Genomic DNA, 26,966 nt, shown 5'->3' with positions numbered 1-26,966 from the left:
TTTGCATTAACAGAATATGAATTCCTACTAACAGGGTCGAAGCATCCTATTGTACTATTTACAGATCATAAACCGATCATCTACCTATTTACACAGAAAAATAAACCAAACCACAGAGTTTACAGATTCCAGTTAATACTGATGAAATTCCCAAACTTACACATAATCTGAACAGAAGGAAAAAACCTAGCACTCTCAGACCTGTTAAGCAGAACAATAGACGAAGAACATTTTACAAAAACAAGAGATATAACAGTAGAATTACCAGAAAACATTAAATTCTTCTTTGCAAAAACACCGTTTACAAATAACCTCGAATGCAAATACAGCGTTTGCAATAATCCGAATGATGAGAATACAGACCGAACACATTACCCAGTATTAGCAAACATACATAACAACTACTTTGAGATTAACATCGATAAAAATACATATAATCCGATCTCATACGAGAAATATAACACAGAAACAAAAACAAACCTAATACCAAAATACAAACCAAAAATAAGAGATTGGCAATCACCAACAATAGAAAAAGACGATCTTATTATCAACAAGAACCAAAAAGGACCGTACACAATTCATCACGACGATGATTACCTCAGACTGATTAATGTTATAAAACAAAATTCAGAATACGAAAATGCAAAAATATCAGATATCTTCTATGACGAAAAAACGAAGGTAACAGAACAGCTTATTAAAGAAACACAAATATTAGATCCTGTACTACACAAAGTGAAAATGTGGAAAAAACACAATAACAAACCACACTCAGTAACATTGGAGATCCGTGGCAACAAAGGATTATTTGCTTACTTTCGGAAGTATAAATCAATAATAATTGACGAAACAACAGAATTAATGAAAATTATAATAAATGTTCACAAAAAGTCATTACAACGAATTTGCTTACCATTAACATTATTGCTATGCGTATTTTACGAAAATCATTGCATAGATCTCGTAGGCCACACAGGACTCGAAAAAACAAAACGAAATATAATGGAAAAATTTTACTTCCCGAACCTCACAACATGGATAAAAATTCTTATTGCAGACTGTATCCCATGCCAAACAAACAAGGTATTCGCCAACACAAAAATAAAAAGTAAACAAGAACAATTAGCACCAACAAAAAAGTATTTTAATGAAATGATAATGATAGACACAAAAGGACCAATCTATCCTACATCAGAAGGAAACAACTATATATTCGTTATAGTTGACGCATTTTCTCACTATGTAACAATAATGTGTGCACCGAAAAATACAGCACACTATGCATTTACCGCATTATTCGAACATTGGTTCATGAAATTCGGACTACCCGATGAAATACGATCTGATAATGGATCAGAATACATCAATACAGAGCTAACACACTTATGTAATTATTTCGAAATCAAATTTAAACCAAGTACAACATATGCACCTTGGACTAACGGTTTAGTAGAAGGAACAAATAGAATAATTGGACAATTTATAAGAACACTACTGAACGAAAAATATAACAATTGGTCACGAAAAGCAAAATTTTTCCCGTATGCTTACAACACACAATATCAAACACGACTTGGAATGTCACCATACGAAGTCGTTTTTAATCAAAAACCAAGAAAACCAACAAAGATTAAACTCGGAACAACAACAGATGAAATGGGCAACTGTAACCCATCAGATACAAGTGCATGTAACAAACAACCTACACATACACATTTAGAAAAACAATTTAATCACCCGAAAATTGCGAAATTACAGAAAGGAACATTCGCAAAATGGTTTTTAGACAAAGAAAAACACTATAATGATACATATCAAAGAATAACAAAAATTCTACAGAACAGAAAGAAACTAACAGACGAAATGAACATTCGATTTCGCACAGCGAAACCACTTGAAAAGAATACATTCGTATTACTTACAAATCAACAACAAATTGAAGGAGTATCGAAAAAATTACTACCACTGAAAACAGGACCATACATCATTATCGACAAACCAACAGATACAACCTACATCTTAAAAGATAATAATAAAGAACAAATAACAATACATAGAAATCACATTGTACCATACTACCCGAAAGAAAAACATATCAAATTAGAATTACAAAATTACTTATTAACAAACGAAATACCAACATTAAAGCAACCAAATTCACATACAGATGAAAATAAAATAAATAAAAATAATAACCATACAGAATCAAAACATACACGCAAATACAACCTTCGCAAAAGAAAGGTCACAATGATAAAATATTAAACAATCAGAAACAATAATAATAATAATAATAAATAAATAATATGAATATACATAAAAAATAAATACATATTATAAATCGTGATATAAATATTAAGTATACAGTTCAACATGTAAGAATAAATATATTAACACATATTAATATGTATATCATCCAATTACACGCTTATCATAATATGCCTATAACTAACTATGACAACTTATAAGTTATTCTATTCAATGGACAGACATTACAAAAGTTGTAACGAATATTAGAAAATATCAAAATGAAACCTGTATTTCTACTACACCTAACCCTATTAATTCACTAATGAAACAAACATTTCAACTATAGACCTAGAATCCCAGTATTCCTACAAATAATATTTTCAGTATTTATACGTAACACACACCCTAACCCTAACCCGTGTGTATTTTCCCGTATATGTTCCCCCGAATAAATAAAATGAAATGTATTTATGCTAACAAACGAACATTTCTATTAACAAACAAACATTTTTAACTAATAAAAGAACATTTCTATTAAAATTAGAACAAAAAATAATAAAACATCAAATACATATATAAAAACATCGAAAGGCATTAAAAACAAACATCAATATAAAATAAATGACACATGACGACTAAAAACCTTCACTCTTCTTCACATACAAACTTCCACTACATCTCCTTCATCAACAATTTTCTTCACTTCTTCCTTCAAATCTTCATCGCAACATTTCTCAAAATCGTCACAAATCTTCCTCCACCTCTTCAACAGCCATTCCATCACAACCATTTTCTCATCCATAGTGAATACACCATTTTCTCATCCATAGTGAATACAACCATTTTCTCACCCATAGTGAATACACCAACAATAGTAACACAAAATAAATAAAATAAATAATCCAAATAACAAATCGTATAAAACATATTGATACTAGCCCCTGAACCTCTCACATTAAGTTTAACAGAAAGGTAAATTCTCATATAAATAATTCAAGCAAATAACAACAAAAACAAAAATCAAAAAGGTATTGATGTTCACAGGTTTAGAACTGGAATAGACGTTATTGTAGTTAAATTGAAGTAAAACAATAAACAAATGATCAAAATATTCAAAATTCAAATAACAAATAAGTTCAAATAACAAAGTATAAAAAATCCACGATTGATAAACTCGCGGAATGGAATAGATACTTTGTAGAAATTGATAAATCAGAATAGTAAATACAAAATATAAAAATGGAAAATATATAAAACGCACATAACAGGATAACACAAAACACTAATATTAAAACAGGTAAAATACAAAATACAAAGAAACGTAAATACTAAAATAAGGAGTTAAAACAAAATACAAAGGATAACATCTTCCGCACTCATTACTGATAATAACAAACAAAATATAAGAAAAGGAGTAACTTCCTCTTTACTCACCAAAGTAAAAATTAACGTGAACTAATGACAATACAATCTGGAAGCATAACCATTATGTTGAATTCATCTCCGTGTAACAATAAATCCGTAGTAACAAATGCACATGTAAACGTTCCAGACAGTAACAATGAACTAACGCCCCATGAATACACTGGAACCACGGTGAAATAACTTCACATCTGAAACACACATTAAAACAATTAGTTCAACAACACACATTAATACAGCATTTGGTTTAAATGTGTACACTTGATCAAAACGATTTACTCCAACTTTGGTTTCATTCAACTTTGATTTAGTTCAACTTTAAACAGGATTAAAACAATTTAGTTCAAATTTGAATATCATTCGGTCAAACGACCTTCGGCTAAATAGACATGACATTAACAAAAATCTACGTCATAAACTAACCTACGTCATTAACAAAACCTACGTCACCTACGTCATTAACAATAACGGACGTTAAAAATACGGATGTTAGTAAAACTAACGTAATTAGTAGCATTTGTAAAATGCCAACCTCATTAGGATCATCACTACAGAAATACATCGATTACTACAGATATGTAGAGAGATCATTAACAGAAGAAAAAAGGCACAAAGTGATATGTTCATTACGGACATAAGAGACTTGAAACATAGTAACGGGACAAACGATTCCCATGCAGACATAATCAGTAACAAATTAGAAAATGTCAACCCAATTAACATTTACAACCATTACAAAATGGTAATTACGAAATATATCTGACACAGATCAAAGAAAATACTGAAGTAGACACTTCAGTACTAATCACTACCAAAACCTAACGTCATACCATCCCCAACTTACACCATCCAATTAGACTACCCTACGAAATTGACATCTCACTAACATAAAAGCAAATTAGAAGACCAAGAAGTTGGCACCAACTAGATGGCACCGACTATAATGTCACCATCACTAATCATCAACTTGAAAGCTAATTGCTAGAAAAGAAGTAACAATTTAACAAATAACAAAATGGCAAATAAATGGCACCAACTTGATGGCACCAACAAATCATTAAAGAGACCCTTAAATCTACCAATATCGCAATCAAAGATACTAATTACCAACTAACATAATCATAAACACCAACTAATTATAAGAAAAAAGAATGATAACAACAAAGCTAGAAGAATCTACGAAAGTACTCAAAAATCGAAAAAGACCTATCCAAAAGCTAACAAGACCCAGTAATTGGCAACTCAAGAACCAAAAACGAAAAACGGAAGATATGCAAATGTCACAAACATTGTAGAGAACAAGAAACAAGAAAGTTAGAATCACAATTCCAATTTTGTCTTGCACAAACAACTTCTCTCCGAAAATTGAAAAAATTCTCTAAAAATCAGCCAAGCTGATAACTCTAAAAAATTCTCATACAATTCAACTCAGTTGACGAATAACTTTAATCTCAATCACGGTTTCAGTAAAAATCTTTGAAAATATTCTCACAGATTCCTTTTTATAAATTCTTCAAAAACTTTCTCAATCATTTATAAACCTTTCCTCAATCATCTCTCTGTAAACCAAAAATTCAATAACTATTCCCAGTGAAAGAATATCAACATCTTTCACATTTTTATCAACCATTCACAACACAGTTCTTCAATCACAGGTAAACTGAACTACCTTAATTTTATATCAGAAAGATTGATACATCATTACAACTATCATTGTAATGAAACTCCACCTATGTTGTCAGTATCAGAATTTCTAAATTCTCTTAACAAAAACCAACTTGTAATAAAAATTGCAATACAAACAGACGAGTTTACAGATATTGAATACCCAATTGGTAGTCATCTACATTTTGACGACGATTACGTTGTATTAACAAACTGCAAAATTTCACCAAAAAACTACCTCTTCCTCTTTGAAGGAGTAACAAAAACAAAACAAGAAATAAAACTCTTTTGGGGAGAACACCATTTTGATATACTTAAGTATACGTTACCTTGTTCTGAAACAGTAACAGAATTCGAAACATTAAAACAACAGATAACCCAAACGAAGTGTGTTGATTTAAATCAACTAAAAACAGTTTTTATCGCAGTTTGCAAAAAAGAAGCTATATACCTCGTTGATGACAGAACAAAGAAATAACATGATACCTCTCATTGTTATAATATTATACAAATAAAAGTAACAGAAATTTGATAGTGCGGCACCGTTTAGTGTCAGTTACAATAGTAAATAACTGTCACTATTCAATGTAGCATTGTATCTGATTTACACAGTGAACAAACAGTGAACAAACTAATATAAGTTTCAACCATTGATTTCACAGAGGCACTAGTTGCAATATATATATTATTATCTAAAGTACTGTTTTTCTTAACAATCTTCTTAATACCGTGTATAATAGTTGTTTCAACATACCTAGCAGTGGTAACCATTACTGAAGTTATACGTAACCGTAGAGTTATATATGCTAGCCCACCAGTTCAATAAATTATACACATAAATAAACATCACACTCAAAAACATCACATCACCTAACTCATACCACCTTATGCAGGAAAACATCATACCACCTAGCTCACACAACCTTATGCAAGAATTACATTCAGACATATTTCACATTTGTAAATCAAATATTGATATTATTGAGCTCGAAATATTTAAATTCATCAAAATAGCACTAATAATATACTTTTTCATACGAATGTGTTTAAGTTTAGCAGAATATTTTTTTAACCCATAAACATTGATCCACTTCCAGATATAGAAGAGTCTATCTATTACACATTACATTCACAAAGATTCTACCTACAAATAGGATTTCCCGAAAACTCACCGTTATACGGTAATGTCATAATTTACCAAATACAGTTACATCTTGCAAATAGAGAAATTTGGATATCAAACCTAGGAGCACAAACACATACACCGGAACAAGAATTTGTACCAATACTAATATTAGCACCACCATATATACACATACCACAACACGGACCTGAGACCGGCGCATAAAAGTATAAAACAGCAAAAATTGCGTCGTCTAATAATAATAACAGTAACAATAACTCCGAAAGACCACACCATAACGAAGTTACAGATCTAACAAATATACCAACCTCACCTGAAAATGAAGATACTATAAGTATAGATACTGAAAATCCCTACACAGTACGACGAGAACGGCCGGATAGACGAGAACTTCTTAGAGCAAGACGTAGATCATCTCTATCCTTCCCCACACAAGAATCTACACTAGTTTCTTACGGTTCAACAGACATAGAATCTAATATCATTAGACCAATAGAATCAATAAATTCAGAACCACCAAGTAGAACGGGCACACCCACACTACACAACTTTAGTATAAGCTCACCAAGCGAACACTCAAGTGTAAACACAGATCATACACCAACACCTTCTGAATTACGAGCAAACCCTTTCCTACCCCCAACGTTTCAACAAAGACAAGATTTTAACTTTGTACAAGAACATTTCCGTGTACAACCGTTGCAATCACCCAACAGTTCACTTTGGTCAGCAACATCCCCCCAATCAGCTAGTACAAGCACAACACCATTACGAACAAACCAGACATCATCCAACACATCTATAAGCATACCCAGAGTTGACATCCCGAACTCCCTACAACCACCTCGAAATACAGCGCTATCTCCAGCATCATTCATACCCGAAATTAGATTACCATCCAGCCATCCCGGAAGAACTAGATCAACCCCCATACTCAATCCTAACCCCCCAACCAAGAGCAGAACCAATGAACATACCTATTTATTCCCATTAGACCATAAAACTTGGAATCCACCTCCTCCTTTATACGGACCTACAAATCTTGGAGATACACTTACAAATTGGGCAAGAAATAGACTTATTAACACACTCAATCTCACAGCACGACAACGCAATACAGCACTAGAAGTTCTAGCAACACCATCTCTCGAATTGAAATTTAACACTACAATCAAATATAACACTATATTTAACCACCCATTTCATGCAACAACACCTTCAATTGTAACAACCACAACACCAGCACCCTTCATTTGTATAGACTTCGTATATAAATTTGACAGATATACAAAACAAACACTTGGATTCGCCACATTCTATAATCCACATACAGGTTTGACATACACATGTCGCTTCAACTAAAAGCGATTATATGTATATTATTATTATTAATATTCTATATATGTATGAAAATAGAAACAAAACTTCAACTTGAACAAAGACTTAAAGACAACGCAAAACACAGAATAAAAGACCTAATTAACGAACGAATGAATATACACATTGAACAACTTAAACAGAAAAACAGAACACGAAATGGAACAAACACCTTCACAAAAAAGATTAAGCACATTAATAAATATAAACATTATATTAATATCGACAATATGACAAATATAAATGATACAGATTATGAAGCAATGTGGGAAACAGCTATAGACCAATGGACAAGAAACTGGAATTTCTACACAGAAAGACTAACAGATAGCATTCTAAATAAATTTAACTTGAATACCAAACGACAGAAACGACAAACAAATATAGACTTTATTGAATTAACAGGACAGAACATTAATGGTTCCGCAACAGGACCACAAGATATATTCATAGAACACTACGACTGTGATGCAGAAGAAATCACAAACGTAAAATACTACGAACTAAATAAAATCAGCACATGTAAATTCAAACCACTAGATCTTGACATGACAAAGACAGAAGTACAACTTTTATCAAAAGCACAAGCAGTAGAAATCAAAGCATACGCAGTTGCAGGAACAATCAAAGAACGTGTAGAATGGTGTTCACAACACACCAACTACATAAGAGCAAATAGACCTAGCTATTACGTTTCCGACGCACAACGAACAAAAATATTAGATGCAGACGAAGTTCGTAACGAACTCGCTAGAATAAACCTACTAAAGAACACACAATATAAACCTACAAGATACAATATATCATTCAACTTTATTGCAAATCCACCATTACAGAAAAAGATTGAAGATCTGCAAGGCAGAATACAATTCGATATGAACATTCCACTAGTACCACCATACGGACGCATTGTATACGATTACACAAACCCAATTTGGATACCTAGCGCAATTAAAAACGCACAGTCCAACTGTATGAAAGGACCACGTAGACAGAACAGAATAGACATCTTAGATTGGACACTCGAAATACGAGAAGTCTCACTAATATTAAATTTAGATACCGAAGAAATATCATACATGGGAACAAAATTACCATGCGATCTCCGCAAGGGAGAATGTTTACCCACACCACTCACAAAAGCAACAATTGTGTGGGAACCACAGACACACTGTCAACTATTCGAACTAATACGATTTGACGCATATATGGTAAAATATCAAGATAGATATTGGATAGAAACAAATGCAGAATGGACCACAGTCCAACAACCAGACACTACAAAGAAAATAAAATTTAATCAAACAGACACAATAGCAACACGATTCGAAGTATACCCACTAGTCGAACGTGAATGCGGTTCACCACAACCACTACACAAAACAGAATACGACGATATATACATAATATATGAATATGGATTTGACATGCACACAGGACAAAAAGTAACAAAGAAAAAAGACAAATTTGACGATGAAAAATTTATTAAAATAAAACCAGAACAAATAATATCGGAACGTACACGATACGAAGACAAAGAAAACCAACAATACTATTATGGTTTTGTAAACGAAAAAACTCACCTTAATATGAAAATGGACCTATATATGAGTAACATTTATTCTAGAATTAGCTTACAAGCAATAGAATTCTATTCACAAATTTGCGAACAAACTCGAAACCTCAGACAACTAACATTGACTCAAGTACAAAAGAACACTCCACTCTTAGGATACATTCTTACTGGAGACAGATCCATTTTTGTGAAACAAGAAGGCGTAAACGTCATGAAAATGTATAAATGTGCGAAGAAATCATCACCTCTTTATGTACCACAAATACGCGAATGTTACGATAAAATTCCTATTCTATACAAGAACAGAGTACAATATGTACACCAACTAACAAGACAAACATACTTATGGGCAAAAACAGTACCCTGTTCACACAGTAACTTTGATCAACTCATCTCAATAGACACTGAAGGAACAGCACGATATAGAGTAACACCCTACCCAGTAAAAGTAGAAACGATATTGAACACTATATCACCCGAGGAAATAGTTTTAGATAACATGTTTAGTAAAGCAAGTTTAATAGAAAGTGGCATTTATAGTAAAGAACAACTAATACAAGAACGCAAAAGAGATCTACTCCACGAATATATGAGAGATCGTGAAAAACCACTACAAGAAGCTACATCAGCAAATGCACAAAAATTATTAGAACTCGAACAACTTGGACTTTTACAAACATACAAAAATTATGAACAATCCTTAAAATGGTTAAAAGATCTTAACATAAATGGATATAACTTCCAAATAGATCAACCAAGCGTAAATTGGAAAGAAATTTTTGATGGAGAATGGCTCAAAGACCAAATATTATCAATATTTGGTTGGCCATGGTATATTCTCGAAAAGATGGCAATTATATACGCAATGATCAGTATGATATTATTTACAACTAACCTAGTAATTAAATTTTACAACGCATTTGCAATCCATAAAGCGATTGGTAAACAAGCAAGTATTACTAAAATACTACTAACAGGAATATTTGGTATATTCTCACAAACTTTGACACAGCTAATTGCACAGATACAAGAAGATGACACTAGTCATGATAGCCATGATAGTGATAACAACTACTCACACTATACTAAACACTATAAAAATAGGAAACACACTTTCCGCCGTCATTCATCCGACGTTACTCATTTAACACGTAATGAAAACAACCCACCAGAACAAACATATATTGACACAAACTACAAACACTATAACACAACCATTCGTAGAACAGATCAAGGACTAGAATTGAGAACACTAGAATCACCACCTAAGAAACAAAAACCACCACTACCAGAACGGAAATACAAACAACCCGAACCATTAAAAATCGAGCCCCTTGAAACTATAACTGAAAACAAAATGACTACCTTACCTCCACAACTCATTACCCCTCCACCAGCGTATCAATGTTTAGGAAATAACATACCAGTGAGTACAACACACAATTCACCCCCCCACGTATCACCAACCCCAAGTGCACCCAATATACAACAAACTTCAACATTTCACGGAACATCATATGAACCACAGTTAGGAATCAATAAGACAACACCGTATGAAATACCACAACCATCACAAGTAAACACTCAAAATAATCTCATCCCATCAGTGAAGCTTATAGAAATACAAAATCCACCACCAATTGATTTCACCCAATTGAAACTAGTAGCAAATAAAATGAATAACCGCAGCCATAGTTTAGACATGTTGAACGATGACGATCAACCACACACGAATGAAGTCACATATTTTGACACTCATTCAGCAAATACATATGAAGTGTAACCGTGAATCTTGCTAAGAACAACTAACATACTATTAGATAACACATATTAATACTATCCAATTTGGTACGAAATTTAACACTTATCGAGTATGTCCAACGTCAAATAAAACAGTAACACTGAATTGTTGACAATAGTAACGATAACAAACAAATTCGTAACAATAAAACACCTATAACATTGTAGATCAGTAACAATTTGTACTATTGTATAGTAACACTCTTCAGTAATAACAAATGTAAATGAGTAACATATTAATTACAATTATAGCTAACCATCAACAATGGCACATAAGATGGATTTTGAGTACGAATCTGCATACAGAGCAGATTCGCCCCTCAGCTACGATGTTGAGGAGGGCGAACTCAGCTCTGGATCTGGACGTTCCTCACCAGGAACAGTTCGTGATAACGCCTCTACATGTAGTACACAAACTGACGATCGTATAACAACCATGCGAGTTGAGATCGATGGAGACACCAACAATCAACAGACACAGACCTCACTGCAACCAACGCCAAAAGAAATTGCACAAATGATCAAGGAAAAGGTAACTCATAAGCGATTAACAAGTAAAAATAACAATCAGGAAGCGTTTTCGAATAGAACACCGAACAATCCGAATGAACAAGGAACTAGTACACACGTACATAGTTATCAACATATAAGACCTAGTAACAATGGTAATAAAAACATACAAACGGTATACCAACCGAATACTGAGTTTCAATCGCCACCACTTCCTAACTATCCTCCACCAGTGCGACCACCCCCTCCTACAGATCGTGTATATGAACGAACAAAATATAACAATCAACAGTTTACATCTAATAAATCTTTTATACGACCACATAATTTGAGATTTCCTTATGCGATAACACCACGAAGTAATAATCATAAATCATTCTTTCATCAATCAACGCACGAACAATCCCCATCAGCCACAGTGATGGAAACCACTTGGTTCCAGGATAACGATCCTAGATTACTAACAAACCCTCACAGCAGTAACTATAACCCCCTACTTAGTTACAGAAATTGGTCCAATATGCCATTTGACTCCCGCGATTATTGTTTTATAATGGCTCCATTACATAACTTAAAGGACCGCATATCGGAATATTTTCCCCCACTACCCTCCGAAAACACAAATACTGTCAAACGCAGCACCAAAAACATGGGACGCGATAAACTACATCAAACATGCTACCCAATACTTAAACAGTTCTATAGTCTTACAGAACGATTTCTGTACGACTATGATTATGAGTTCAAACTGCCAACCGTATGCACATTTGACCTTCTCGTTGCAAAGGCATCCCAAGACCTTTCCGCTTACAGCGTTTTTGACCACCAAATTTTCCAGCTTAGTTTTAACTTTTTACATCCAACGGCTAAAGATGTACAGAACAATAACTACAGAGTTCACGAGACTAAACTTGTTCATAACCTCATTTACTACACATTTTTACGAGACAAAAATAAAAACACAACAAAAAGTTATATTCATATTAACGACCAACTTACGTCACCATACTTCCTGAATTACGGTTATAAGTTAAAATGGGAATACACTGTAGGAACACTTCGCAACTTCGATCCCGTAAAGAACTATTATATATTTCAACCGAACGAATCTCCCGAACGGCCACTGATGGTACCTATTGAAGCACTCGAACCGTGTGAAGAGTATCATACGTACCATCTTGAAGGCAGTGTAACAAATAGGGCTGTCATAAATCGTATCCAATTCAATAACGAACGTAAAACTACAGACTTAGAAAAACAAATACGAAAATCGGTTAAAGCTTCTATAACGGAAGTCTCGCTGGACGAACTAACAAACCCGATCGCATTCTATTTGGCAAACGACGATCATTTCGTCAAAGAATATGAACAGTATAATTCTCGAACGAATCATCCGAAACAAACTGAAAAGTTATAACAAGAAGCTATAACAAATATATATGTAACAACTTTCCTCTATGTGTAACACATAAATGTAATGAATGTACTTAGTAACAATGTATTTAGTAACAATACATCCAACCATGGATGACTCAGTGCATATTTGTTTATTCCATAACCTTTTTAGATAACCTTTCACTTTTAATATCCCCCATTTATACGACTAGTTATACCCTATGGTATAACACTGAAAGTGAAATAAAACATGATAAATTCCAAAAAATACTTTTCTACTTTACCCCTAAATTAGTCATATGTATACATGTAAATATGCAAAGCCTTCCATAGTTAGATATATGCAATTTTGTAAATAGAATGGAAAAAGAAAATAAAAAGGAACACAATAGTTTTATGAGTAACACTAATACATGCAAAGAATAACACAATGTATAAGCCAGACATGTCAAATTTTCAAAACACTTTACATATATATATATATTACTCATAACGAGTTAAGACATGATCGTTTAATTTATAAGCACAAAACATACTTTAGGGTAATATGTACATTTATACATGCAAACTTTAATTCATTGTACAAAAATGATTCTGTAACAACACATAACATAATACATAGCACTTAGTATTACACTTGTACCAAACAGAATGAAAGAATTTCTCAAATATTTTGAAATTCGAAAATTTCAAAATCCAAACTTAACACTTGAAATATGCAATGTAACAATTCTGAACAAAACAAATATGTACCTTAAACAAAATAATACATATGTATGTATTGTCAGCACATATAGACACATGTAACCCATTCGTAACAACTAACATTTTATTTGTAACAATTACTAAATATTTTTTCCTCAAAAAGGAAAATTCGGTTATTGGATATAAGCGCGCGGACAGACAACATTTTACATCATTTGAAATACCCGTTAATGGAAATCAAACGATTGGGAAATTGGGTCATACCCATTACAATCATTAAAATTCTCAGCACCTTTTAGGCACTATAACAAAATATACAGATACGAAAAGCGCAGTCATATAATTTGACGTTGTAGAAGTATAACAAAACCATTGTAAACAGACAGACATCAGAATGACTCTTGATCTCGAATAGATTCAAGAAGTAATACATGTTCATCCCAATTACAAAATCCAACATGGCCAAGAAAGCCACAAAAAGTCTACTACCCTCAATTTCTCCATGGAATTCCATAACAAAAAACATTCAAACACAGGAGTTAACCAGGAAATCTACGCGATTGAAATCAAAAGATTTCTAAATATAAACGGAACAAGATACATTCTTTTTCTTTTTCCCACCGGAAGGGATACTACGTAATAACAAAGAACATTTACAAAGAGAAAAATAATGAACACTTTAACAGCTAACACATACAAATCAGGTAAGTCAGGTAAGTCACTGGACAACAGGAGCACCACATCCATCAACACTGGAGCGGCACAGAAGGATCTTCACCCACTGGAAGTGTGGTGGTGGAATAGATACTTTTGTGGTTGTTGATGTTCATCCTTGCTATGTGGGCAACCTGTGTCCAGGGATCTATTATCTGAAAACCACGACTACAAAGCAACACCTTCAAACAAAAAAGAAGAAAAACCTTTCAGAGAGAATGAAGAGAAATTAATTCGTTTTGATATACAGTAAAGAAGACTTTCAGAAAACAAAAACTCTAAAACCCGGAAAGATGGAGTCAGTGTTGACTTCCAACAAAAGGATTTATAAACTTGTTTTATTTAATAAATAAATACTAAAATACTCAACCCTGATTGGTTGAAATTATAGAAATACCTTTCCCTTAAATGTTTATTTGTTATTCCCAGAGACAACAATACAACTCTACCCTTTAGTCGGTACTAGTCAGACCTGATATAATAATAAAGTATATTTCTCTCTCTCTACTCCACTCTTGTTTTGTATTGAGATATACGTTAGACTTTAGCATTGCGGCTGGTGCACTGTCTGCTGAAGCTCAGATAGAAGAGTAACAGACTAGAGGAATAGAACTTTAGTTAGTCAGGTAAGCCTTAAGATATACTATATTCTTGAGACTCCATAAGACAGAGTTAGAGTAACCTCCCTAGGTAACCCTACCTCAGCACACGTCTTAAGTGCCTATGAGCCCTTTGGCTACAATAATATGACTACCAGAAAAGACGGCAATCAAAATCAAATAGCTACAAATATTAATTACGACCAAAACTCCTTGTCATTTTTTGAAAACCACTTATGACCAAATCAAAATGGCATCAGATAAAATTTATATTCAGAGGATTAACCGGTACTTATTCGGAACAAAATATGGGACTTTTCCCCAATGCAACTTGGCAACAAGCCGACTAGAAATGAGAAAAAGGGGCAAAGTTTATAAAAACATTGTTTTATTAAAAAAGAATTAAATTCGGACTGATCAGAAACATTACGCGTCAAATGAAATCATTGAGAGTCTTTTAGACCTCAATAGAGACCGACTGAGGCCTTTCATCATCCAGGATATGTCATATGACTACAAAAACAACGATAAATACAGGCAAAAAGAAAATTATGCACGAAAAAGATTTCCCCCAATCAATTAAATATTCAGCTGATCACTAAAAAATCTTCGTTTGCTTTTTTTGCAGGTGACAACAATTAAAAATCAAATGACGCCCATTATTGTGATACTGTGAAAAGAAAACAAAACCTACAAAATTGGGGCAAATAAACAAAATTCACGAAAATTGGTTTTATGAAAACTGGTTGTTCCGTGAAGAAAGACCATTTGAGAAAAATAAAACTTTTATGAAGGGGACACTGTATTTCAATAGATAAAGGATGTGAATTTTATATAGAGATGCTTAGCTACAATTTAACGGAAATAAAATTAGCAGATCTCAAAAATCTATCACTTTTTTTTATTAAAAACAAAAATTTTCAAAATTCATAGCCCAAAAGCTTTCGACTAATAGAGTAGAAAGATTGTCTTGCAACTACTTAGAAAACTAATCGCAACTTTTATTTTTGAGACTAAATAATGACAATAAAATAACATTAAATATAAGCTGAACTAATAAGTTTCACAAAAAAACATTACGAAACCACAGTTTTGAAGCCATAAAATTTATAAGATATTAACCGCGAGAATATAACATCTTCATTTGAGTCTCATTGATCATTACTACGCCTTTTTGTATAAAGATCATCACATAATGACAACAGAAAGAGCCTCAAAAACTGAAAAGTAACTAAATTTCACAAAATTCTACTGAAACAAATTATTTAAGCCCTGAAGACATCATTTAAAACGTTTAAACAACAGAAAAATTATTGTTTGATTCAACAAAACATTAAAAAGAGCTCTAATCAATGAGCCTAATTTAGAAAAATGATACAATATACTAAAATACGAAAAAAAACGCAAACCAGAACAAAAAGTGATAAGTTGAAGAATACTATTACTCGAAGTCAAATTTTATTCGAAAGTCAAAATAACCATTAGCTATCTACCGATTTCAAATGTTAAGTTCATTTGTTTATCGATAGTTGACCATTGAGACCTTTAATTACACAATATTTGGCATATGGCAACAAAAATTAACAACAAATGGAGGGCAAAACAAAAAACTCTTTTCAAGCAAATCATTTTCTGCCAGAGAACGGTGTTGCAGCCCTTCAAACCATATGTTATGCAAAAAAAATATGTTCAGTTTAAAATGTTGTAAATCTTTTGTCAGTTAGATTGTTAAATAATGTGGCAATTTACAAAAAAAAACAACAGCAAAAATGGGTAATTATGCACAAAAATCAGAAAGCTTTGAATGAAAACTCGTAGTACCAAAAGCAAGAAAACCTTCTGTTAAAACAATCGGCCACAAAATTAGTTTTTATTGTATAAGGAGGAAAGGGTGACCTGTACTTCTTGAGAATAAGCAAAATCTTGACTAAAATAATACAAAAAATTGACAAGTTCAAAAAATAGAAATTTCTTTAAAACAAATACTCTTAGTAACATAAGAGACATTAGGTAACAACCACATGAATAGAATAGGTTCACCTCTGCACCTCTTATAGAAGAAATTTAGATCATTGAGTGGTTAAATTTAAAAATCACACTGCCAAAAAATAGCAATTGAAGGCAAAAGACAAGAATTCAGTCAAATTTTACTAAAACTCTTTCTCAAAGCCATAAAAACCCTTTGGTTCTCTGAAAATAAACTGTATCTAAACTCAGTCTCCAAGTTTACTTAAAATGAAGCTGTCATTAATGGAGCCGTGAATAAAAAAAATTGTCAGTAATTAGCATGAAAAAAAAAAGCAAAATATTTTGAAAAAAGGCAGCATCAAAATAAAAACCAATAAGTCTCTGATTCTAAGAATCCATTACACTATCGAACCTCTCCCTGATTTTGTCGCGCGTACAACAACCGACCAAGTGTTCCACGTGTTTGCCAATTAGAACAATTGTTGAGTTGAGTTCTTCAAATATTTAAAAAAACAACGATGCATTTTGTACAATTATCGAGTTAAATCTGCAAAAAACGGCAGAGTTTTAATTCCAGAAGACTGTCAAACGTAGCCTAATTGCAACTTGCACTTTTTTGAGATTACGGAGTCTGTGTTAAAGTTTCTAGGTCACTAAGTCTGGCAAACTTTAACAAAGTGAACCAAAAAAGCATATTTTTTGTGCCATTTTTGAAAAAAGTTTGAATTTTGAAAATTTTATCAAAAACTTTAGCCAAAAAAACTTCAATCAAACACTTCAGCAACGTTCTTGTATCTCTGATGGTAACAACAACAATCTGCTGAACTTATTTTGAATTATATTACCGAAAAGGTGCCAAATTTTAGCAAAAATTACTGAAAATGTAAACAAAAACAGTCGAATGTTCACAAAACTTTAAACCTCGATAACTCCCTGTAAAAAACGAAAATCGAAAGAATCTTTTTAATTCCGTATTATACGCTGAACGGGCTTTTTAATGATACCACTCACAATTCTCTACGATGAATATATCGATGGGCCAAAATTGACTGTACAAAAAAAAACCAGTTGAGTATATAGTTCCTCCCCACTAAAGTGGGGGTCGGAACAACAAGTATTTTTCAGAAATTTATTTTGCAGATATATTTTCTGAAAAACCCTGAAAATGGCTTTGGGTGATACTAACTCCATTTCCCGACCTTCAACTCACATCAAATAAAATCAATGTGATCAATTAGGGCCCTATATGGTATATTATTAAACTGTAAACCACTTTTAATCGTTTAATTCCTAGCAATTATTAAACGCGCATTAAATCAAGCTTAATTGCGGATTAAAGATGCATTCAGTGCAGAAATTAGATACATTCAGTGCGAAATAGAGTTGCCTTACGTGCAAAAAAATAGATACATAAACCGAGCATACTCGTGACACGTATGCTGCTTGTAACTCAAATTCGTTAACATTTGGACACTTTTGTTAACACGGGTTGAGCAATTCCCTTCAATTTTGCCTGTTTTTGCTACAGTATCTATTTTTCTCAATATTGTTGCATTTTTAATTTATTAACATAGGAAAAACGCACTTATGATACCTAGATCGGGCAAATTTGCCCGTGACGATTTAAGTATACCTCTGCGGCGTAATGTTATCAATTCGTTTCAATAAAAAATTTGAAACTTGTGTTTTGGTGATTATTTTAATGACACAGTCAACGATCAATAAAACTCGTCACTGCACATGATGCATTACTGCTATTTCAGAGCTATAGTTAGAATATCAATTCATTAGGTTGTAGACGTATCTTTTCAGACCCCCATTGTGATCGTAAAATAATGGCTATTGTTACAGTAATCTCTCCTTATAATGCAGAAAAACCGTTATCGCTGCAAACACCGCCCTTTATGGCGAATAAGCGCATTTAATTGTCAAAAGGGGCATTCTATTTACGTGGAAAAATTCTCGGGTCCAGGTTTGGCGGTTAATTTAGTAAGAAATGCGGTGAATTGAGGTGAGAAAAATGTTCACCGCGTATCTCTTTCATCTTTTTGCGGTGAATGCGGTGAAGCGCGCTGAATTATTTGTTTTCACCGCGTTCTCAGTATTCTTACAAAAAAGCGGCTTCCTGACAGGGGTTCGCACCTCTTGCCTTCTTCGTGCCTCTAATTGTTTAATCCAATACGCCAACTGTCACTTACGTCTGTTATATTCCTTGTGAAGTAATCAGATTGATTAAACTGTTGGAAAGTAAATGCGGTGAAATGTTGTAAGAAATGCGGTGAAAAGCGGTGAATTTTTGTAAAAAAAATACGATGAAAAGCGGTGAAATATTGTTTTCACCGCGTTCACCGCAATCACCGGATTTCTTACAAAATTTCACCGCATTTCTTACAAAAATTCACCCAAAAACCTCGACCCGTGTTGGAAACAGTTGACATACCTTGACTGTGCAAGAATCTCAATCCTTCCACCACGTCTATGGACACAACCAGCCTATCAGTTAGAGGTATGTGGTATTTAATTGCTGTGTAGAAATCTCTGGGGTAATAATCCATGATTAGCAGCACAGCCGGCATTCCCCCTGGGTACATGTAGTCTATGACTGAGCCTCGAATTTTAACTATCCGGTCATGGTCTGGCAAACTCCTGGCATAGTAAAACTCCATCGACAAGTCAATCCAGTGTTTCTCATCAGGGGGCACGATACTTTTTACAGCACATGGACGACAGTTTCCCCACTGAGGACAAAATGTCACAACCCCGTATTGACCTCTACCCAGTTCCCGTGTGACCTTGGGCATCCCGTACAACATCGCATCCCGGAGAGACACGGACTCTATTGCCAGTTTGGCACTTTTGGGAGACATTTGTTTGCGTAGCTTTGACTTCTGGTTCTGACTCTGTTCTGAAATTTTGTCCAAGCGATTTTGGAGCTGTCTAACGGTTGATTGGAAATGAGTGTGAGAATCGGAAACTATAGTGTTGAACTGTGAACAGATTAACTGAGTCAACTTAGTATTGCTCAGACAACTTATCGTCTGGTCAGCTACATCCCGACTCCACTGTTGGTTGGGTAAGGGAAGTGCTTTAAAGGAGCAAAAGTTAAAGGCGAACCGGATAGAGTCAAACACACGTTTTCTGTATTGAGAAATAGAAGACGGTTTGATTTCGATTGAGCTAGCAGAATCGATCAACTGGCCAAAAGCTAATTTGCAGCTGATGTTTATGTCTTCAAATCTAACAGTGTTAGAGTATGCTGTCCTCTCCAGTGTGTCTAGCGTACGCTCCATCACATCTCTAAATGGCTGTTGCAATTCTGGGATGCAATGTGTTAATTCCGCCACTATCTTTGTATTCAAAATTTGCAATGTCAAGTTTTGGATCTCTAGCTCACATTTGTTCAACTCCGAAACTTTCACATGGTGCCGGTGCCTCGATGAATCTGATATAGAGACAAACTCGTGTTTTTGCGCTTCTTCAATTACTGTAGATCTGACTTCCTGAATGGTACTGCGAATTCGTTCACGGATTTCGTCTTCTTTCTGGTTCACGACTTCTTTCAGAGCTTTGAAGACGCGTTTCTCATAGTTTTTCACAAACTTCAACCGTGCGTAGTTAACCTGGTTGTCTCGTGAAATCTGAAACCCCTCACAAACAATACTTTGCAATGCATGTTGGTGAGATCTGAACACCTCGTTTGAAAGACTGATCAAGTTTTTATTCAAGCACCTTTTAAGGAACTTAATAAAGGCGGGAAAAGTTTCAAGGTCGCCTGCATAATCGCTTTTCAGATCAACAATCCCTGTGTCCTCGTCAAAACTGATATCTTCAGCAAACAGAGGCGTCAGCTGGATTCTTTTTGGGTTATTTTCAACAGTTGATCTGGGTCGGTTGCTATAAGGTAAAAACGGGTACTCTTCATGTGGTTCCTGAGGAGCCGAGTTTGCGAATTTGCGAACTGAAATAGAACTGAGTCGTGTGGCTGGGTTCAAGTCAGCATTTGTAAGATCCTGTAGCTTTGTGATAGCTATCTGGTTCACATTGAAGCCCAGCTCTCTTAACTGCTTCACGACACCATCTTTGATCGCGTGATCTTCCGACTCCGTCAAGTCATTTTGCACCCGTGATTTTGTGTTCACGAAGAAGTACTCGATGTTCGGGTCGCTTTCTCGCGCTACTTTCAAATCTTTAACATCTTCAACACTAAGAACGTCCGAACTCAGAGCAAAAATAGCCACTGGGCAAACATCCCGAATGCATTCCTTATGAATTTGAGCTGTAGTGGCGTGTGGGTTATTGCAAGGAGACACGAAAACCTGACTTCCGTCTTGGAGTAGGGCATGAGGTAGCTTGATTTCTAGGAATGTCTTGCACAGGTCCAGATTTTGGCGGTCAGCACCGCGTAGTCGGTACTCGTCATAGGGTGCGAATGTAGTTAGGGGGGAGGCCATGTTGGGGGTGGTAGTTGTGTTTGGAGACTGACCCTTGTTAAGCATATGTCTCATCTCTATGAAATCGTATTCCTCCAAATATGAACCGGGAATTGAGATATTGTACTTTTGTGCAGTGCCGTATCTGAACTTGACCATGCGTTGCGTTTCCAATTGTTCATTCAAAGGTCTCAAAGGTAGAATTTCTTGACCAAACAGTTCTTTAACTATCTTAGCTTTAGCCACACTATCTTGTCCAAATACTATAATACATGGGGGCCTGGCTAGCTTATGGTGGGTGGAGTATTTCTCATAGGCATCCGCCATCACATTCCTATACGAAGTGAGGAACTTACTCTGGGCATAGCTATCCAGAAAGACGTTGTTCTGTTCCAGCTCCTGAAACAGAGCCACACTTCCATTTGTCAGACTTCTGATCCTCTTTATAAGTCGGAAGTATGCGTTGAACTCGTGTGACAATTGGGCTGATAGAATCTGAGGGTTTTTGGACTGTGAAATGGGAGTTATGCTGCGACTGCTGTTCAGCTCATATTCTGACAGTTTTCGATAATACTTCAACGCAATATTCTGTCTATCACGGTCTATGTTCATTCTTCTAGTCACTACTTGCAATCAAGCAATAAACAGTTTATTTGAGATAATTGCCTGGGTTCCTGAGGCTAAGTTCTCTCTAACTTATTCTCCCAACTAATCCACATCAATTTCAAAATTTCACGTACTGATAGTTGTTGACCCTTTTGTTAATCAGGGGTAAAGACCAGCGTAAATAGGTTCTGCTTAAAAGTTTTAATTTTGACACTTTCGAACAAGTTTTGGTTATAATTTTAAGTTTGAAAATATCTTGTATTAATTTAATTGAAAGTGACACAGTAGATCACACCACAGGACGATTGGTGATAGAGTAACAATCAAATATGTCGCTGGATGGTATTAGAGTGTGTGTATGTGTAGTTCTAATTATCACGTGCTAGCTGGATCATTTGGTAAGATTCTGGCATGAGATTGATAGTAGCCAGTTGAGATAGCATCAGGTATAATAACAATGAAATGCAATATCTAATAAACTATACTAGGTTAAGGGCCGCTTAGTTGAGAAATTAGTACATATGCATCCAAGAGGAGACTGAAATATCTCGATCGATTAGTTATAAGTTATAACTAGTGTTAGTTTTGCAAGTTGTTTCGAAGATGGTCGTCAACTCAAACAATAATCAGTTTGATCTGTTTGTTCGAAAACGATTAGCAAACTTTCAACACATTCGAAGAACAGTATCAACCAACACTATGCTAAACACTGTGCTCTACACGCAAACAACAGTGTTCGGACACATTCAATCCAAACGCTGCAAGTGACGTCTATCTATATCTTTCTATCTATCTATCTATATCTATCTAGCGATCTGTTCGTCGAGCTCAAAGGTTTTGATCGCTCCAGATATGACCAAATTTAGCTAATAGCTGTCTGGCATTTTTACCATTTTGTTGATATTAACAAACAGTTGGGGAATCAAAAGGTAAAATGCGGTGAACTTGACTGCCTGTAACCATGGCTGAGGCCAAAATTGCAGCTGTATAAAATGACCTTAGACGATTGGGTTGTTTGACAAGTTTGCAAATGTAGATTTATGTCTCATTGAGACATAACTACTGGAGGTTATAATCGACCCAACTTACTTCTAAATATTGGTCAGGGTAATTCATTCAATTGAAACCGCAGTGAAAAGTTATCAAAGTGGAAAGTGTCTACCAACAAGAGTGGCTTTTTGAACTTCCGGAGATATGTTTAGCGTTTCACATCTCAAAAATTAAATAGGAGTTGAGCTTAAGTACTGTGATTGAAACTGAAATTGGTCGATTTTAATTCAGTTCAAACATTTGACCATTTTGCAGCTTATTTGACCAGAAATACGTTAACGGGCATCTATACCAACCGGATATTCAATCTATAAATTGACACATCAAAATTATTATTTCTCTACTTTACACCCCCATGCTAATTTGCGAATCGGGTGACATTTGAAAGTTTTGATATCGCTTTGAGTTCAAATCTGGAACAAAGTAACAAGGGCAATGCAAGTAAAGGTTGACTCCTGGGCAAACATGGATGTTTGTTTTGTAGCCGAGCGAAGAAGAAAGAGACCATATAGCTTCTGGACAGAGGAATCAGACTTACATATCTCAATATTAATGAGCCCTGGACAGATCAGTTGTGATTATAAAAGAAGATATAATTCCAACTTTGACAATTCCTCGGGCAATTTGTATCATGTGAAATCGTACGTCAGGCAGAGTCTTTGCTGAATAAGAGTGGTGCTGTCTCTTTCAATTGGGATCAAACTTGTGTTGAAGATTCGAAAGACTTAGTTCAGATTCCGATGCTCAAATTTTCTATGACAAATTATTCTATATTTAATAATTAATATTTGACTAAAAGCTAGTCTATTTTCTCATAATGCGCAATCAAAAAGATTGGAGCTTGCCCAGCCCAAGAAGCACCTCATGCAGACTGATAAAAATAGCTTAGTCATTTTTATGTTATCTTTAACTATATATGAAATATGATTCGAAACTACTGTCATGATTAAGCTCCCAATCTTTGCATGTTTTAAGATGCCTTAAAAATGGTGTGCGGCAAAAACGCCTGACAACAGTCGGCTTTGAACCTTGGTCTAGGGGTAAACAGGTACCGGCGTAATGAGCTGGGCTCAGGAGAAGACAATGTGCCTTACCCTGAGCCCAGCTCAGCGTTTTTATCGAAGTTGAAGAGCCCCCATTCTGGCGCTCATCCGCGTTTCAGCGTCACGGACAATGACCACTGATAAATGTATATTTTAATAATGGAGCTTTCCTAAAAATCCTTTTTCTGCATTGAAACGTGTTCAATGGCCGCAAATTGATGATGAGGCTATTATTAATCTCCATGTTTTTCATTTTTATTGTTGAGACCATTTGATGACGCGCCACGAGTCAAGGAACAATTTTCGGGCAAATTATTGATTGGCAGATTTCGTTTCTTTAATGTTTTTTTGTACACGACTTCTCCAGTTGCAGTTGATTTTTAGTGCTTTTCAATCACCGTTTCAATCGTCTGAACTCTATTAACGACAACTTTGTTTTGAACTGTATTGCTATCAGATACATTTACAGAACTTTTTTTGCCCTCATTCCGAAATTGAGTTTATTGCTAACGTGCAGGCAATTTTCACCGTGGAAAAAAGAGTCGATGTAGCTGGGTGATGGAAACAGTCTGTCATTCCGAGGCCAGGGTTTGGACTGCTCACTTGTCATTTTTGCCCCCATAAAAAGGCGGTCTTTTCAGCAACTCTTATCTTTTTTATTTACCCCACTTGTCGTCTGCAATCTATTCACCCAAAGTAGAACTCTTTTCTCTGTTTCTTTGCGTCAGTTTTTCCAAAAGAACAATTGAAAAAAGAAAGAACTGAACCTTTGTTTACTGCGACTCTTTTAATAATAATAATGAATTGTTTACGGATCCGCATATTACAAGATATTACTTACAATAAATAATACAATTCACAATTTAATACTTTAAATGCGATTCCGATAGGATAACATTGACCCCTATGTATCGTTCTCAGATGCCTATGTGGGGAGGGTAAATAATCTTAGACCTCATTCTTATTCTGTGACTGTTTTGCTATCTCTCTATCTCTCTCTCTCTCTCTCTCTCTCTCTCTCTCTCTCTCTCTCTACCTCTCTCTCTCTCTTCTCTCTCTCTCTCTCTCTCTCTCTCTCTCTCTCTCTCTCTCTCTCTCTACCTCTACCTCTCTCTTTCTCTCTTTCTCTCTCTCTCTCTCTCTCTCTCTCTCTCTCTCTCCCTTTCTCTCACTTTCTCACTTTTCTCTCTTTTCTTTTTCTTTTTACTTTAATTGATCTAATTTTGTTGCCCTCAGTAATAATAAGGTGAGCTACATTGCACGTGGAGGGGGATGGCGACCCAATTTTTAAGATAGGGTATTGCGTCCGGTTTAGCAATTGGGTCGGCCCTAAAGTATTATGATAGGCTACAGAATCTAGGCGTGCCTACATGTATTATAATTAGGGACAGCTTCCATGTACGAAGAGTACGTATATCGTACATGTTTAAAGATTAGGTATATTTGCCATGTATTTGGATTAGTAATAGCTTCCATGCATTAGGATTAGGTATAGCCTACATGTATAAGGTATAGCTTCCAGGTTCTAGGATTAGGTATAGCTTGCATGTATTAAGATTAGGCATAGGGTCTGTGGCTCAATAAGCCACATTTTTCGAGGTTTTTCATGTTTTTCGTTTATTTAAAGAAGCAGAAAATTTTTATAATTATCTCAAAATTTCTCACAAATTTGCAAAAAGCAGACTTGTGAAACGACTTCTGCTCAACCCATGACACATGAAAAAAGCAAAATCGACTGATGAATTTTCTTTGACTGGACTATCAAAAAGATTTTTCTCGACCCCTGGAAAAACCACAGTTGACGCAAGACTATGCTTGAGCCATAAATCCTATGAAAATACTTTTACTCGACCCATAAAAACAATTCTTGTCTACTTTAACAGAACGCCCGACTGGATAATTTTTGGTTAACATCCAACTTAAAGCTGTTGAGAGATATTATCAGTTTATGTACGCTCTTGCATACACAGCAAAATTTTAGAGAAATTTGGTCGATTTTCAAAGTAATTTTGCCTGCTCAAATGAACTAAAATCATTCGAGTATATAAAGTTAACATCCATGTCAATGCCTGGGCCGAGGATTTTCCCCAAAAATAGCAGGGAAAAGAGTGTAGTGAGCGTAAATTTTTTTTTTACAATTTTTACCCTTTTTCACCGCTAAATTAATAATGTAATATCGGTGTAAAGTTTTCAAAAGGGAAGGAGGTAGTCAGGCTTGATGTCACATCCTCCCTCTGTTGATCTTGTTTCCTTAACTTTGTGCATTAACAATTGTGCCAACTGATGCTAGAAATTTCAATTTGATTATAATGATAATTGTGTATGAGTGTAATCTTTTTAAGTCCACCCTGAATTGCACTCTTTGCGAAGAGTGTTAAAAGATTGTAAAAAATAGTGTAAAAACAGTGTAATTTTTAAAATTACCCTCTTACACTATTTTCCCCGATAAATAGGAAAGTAATACGCATTACACTCTAATCCCCATTAACTAGGGGTAAATTAAGTGTGAAACCTCGTCCAGGGTGGCTTTAGAAATGTGTTTATGATCATCATCAGTAACGCCCGGGTCGAACAAAAATCGAAAGAAATGTTAGATAAGCGGTGAAAAGTTTTTTTACCGTAAACTTCGTACATAAGTTTGCAGTAAAATGCGGTGAAGATATATAATATTACTACTAGAGTAAGAGTTGAACTTACAAAACTTCACCA

At 34.7% G+C, this 26,966-nt stretch overlaps 1 protein-coding gene across 1 annotated transcript; it reads right to left on the bottom strand.

The window, feature by feature from the left end:
• Nucleotides 1–19,494: 19,494 nt before the first annotated feature.
• On the bottom strand, nt 19,495–23,325 carry LOC142338086 (dual serine/threonine and tyrosine protein kinase-like). The gene has a single exon (XM_075387718.1). It carries the CDS (start codon nt 22,168–22,170, stop codon nt 19,495–19,497), a length of 2,676 nt encoding a protein of 891 aa, XP_075243833.1. The 5' UTR covers nt 22,171–23,325.
• Between the last annotated feature and the right edge of the window lie 3,641 nt (nt 23,326–26,966).

This window comes from Convolutriloba macropyga, chromosome 4, assembly GCF_964194025.1.
Source record: "Convolutriloba macropyga chromosome 4, txConMacr16.3, whole genome shotgun sequence".
Taxonomy (NCBI): Eukaryota; Metazoa; Xenacoelomorpha; order Acoela; family Convolutidae; genus Convolutriloba; species Convolutriloba macropyga.
Note: the sequence above shows the minus strand (reverse complement) of the source record. Positions and strands in the feature narration are given on the sequence as shown.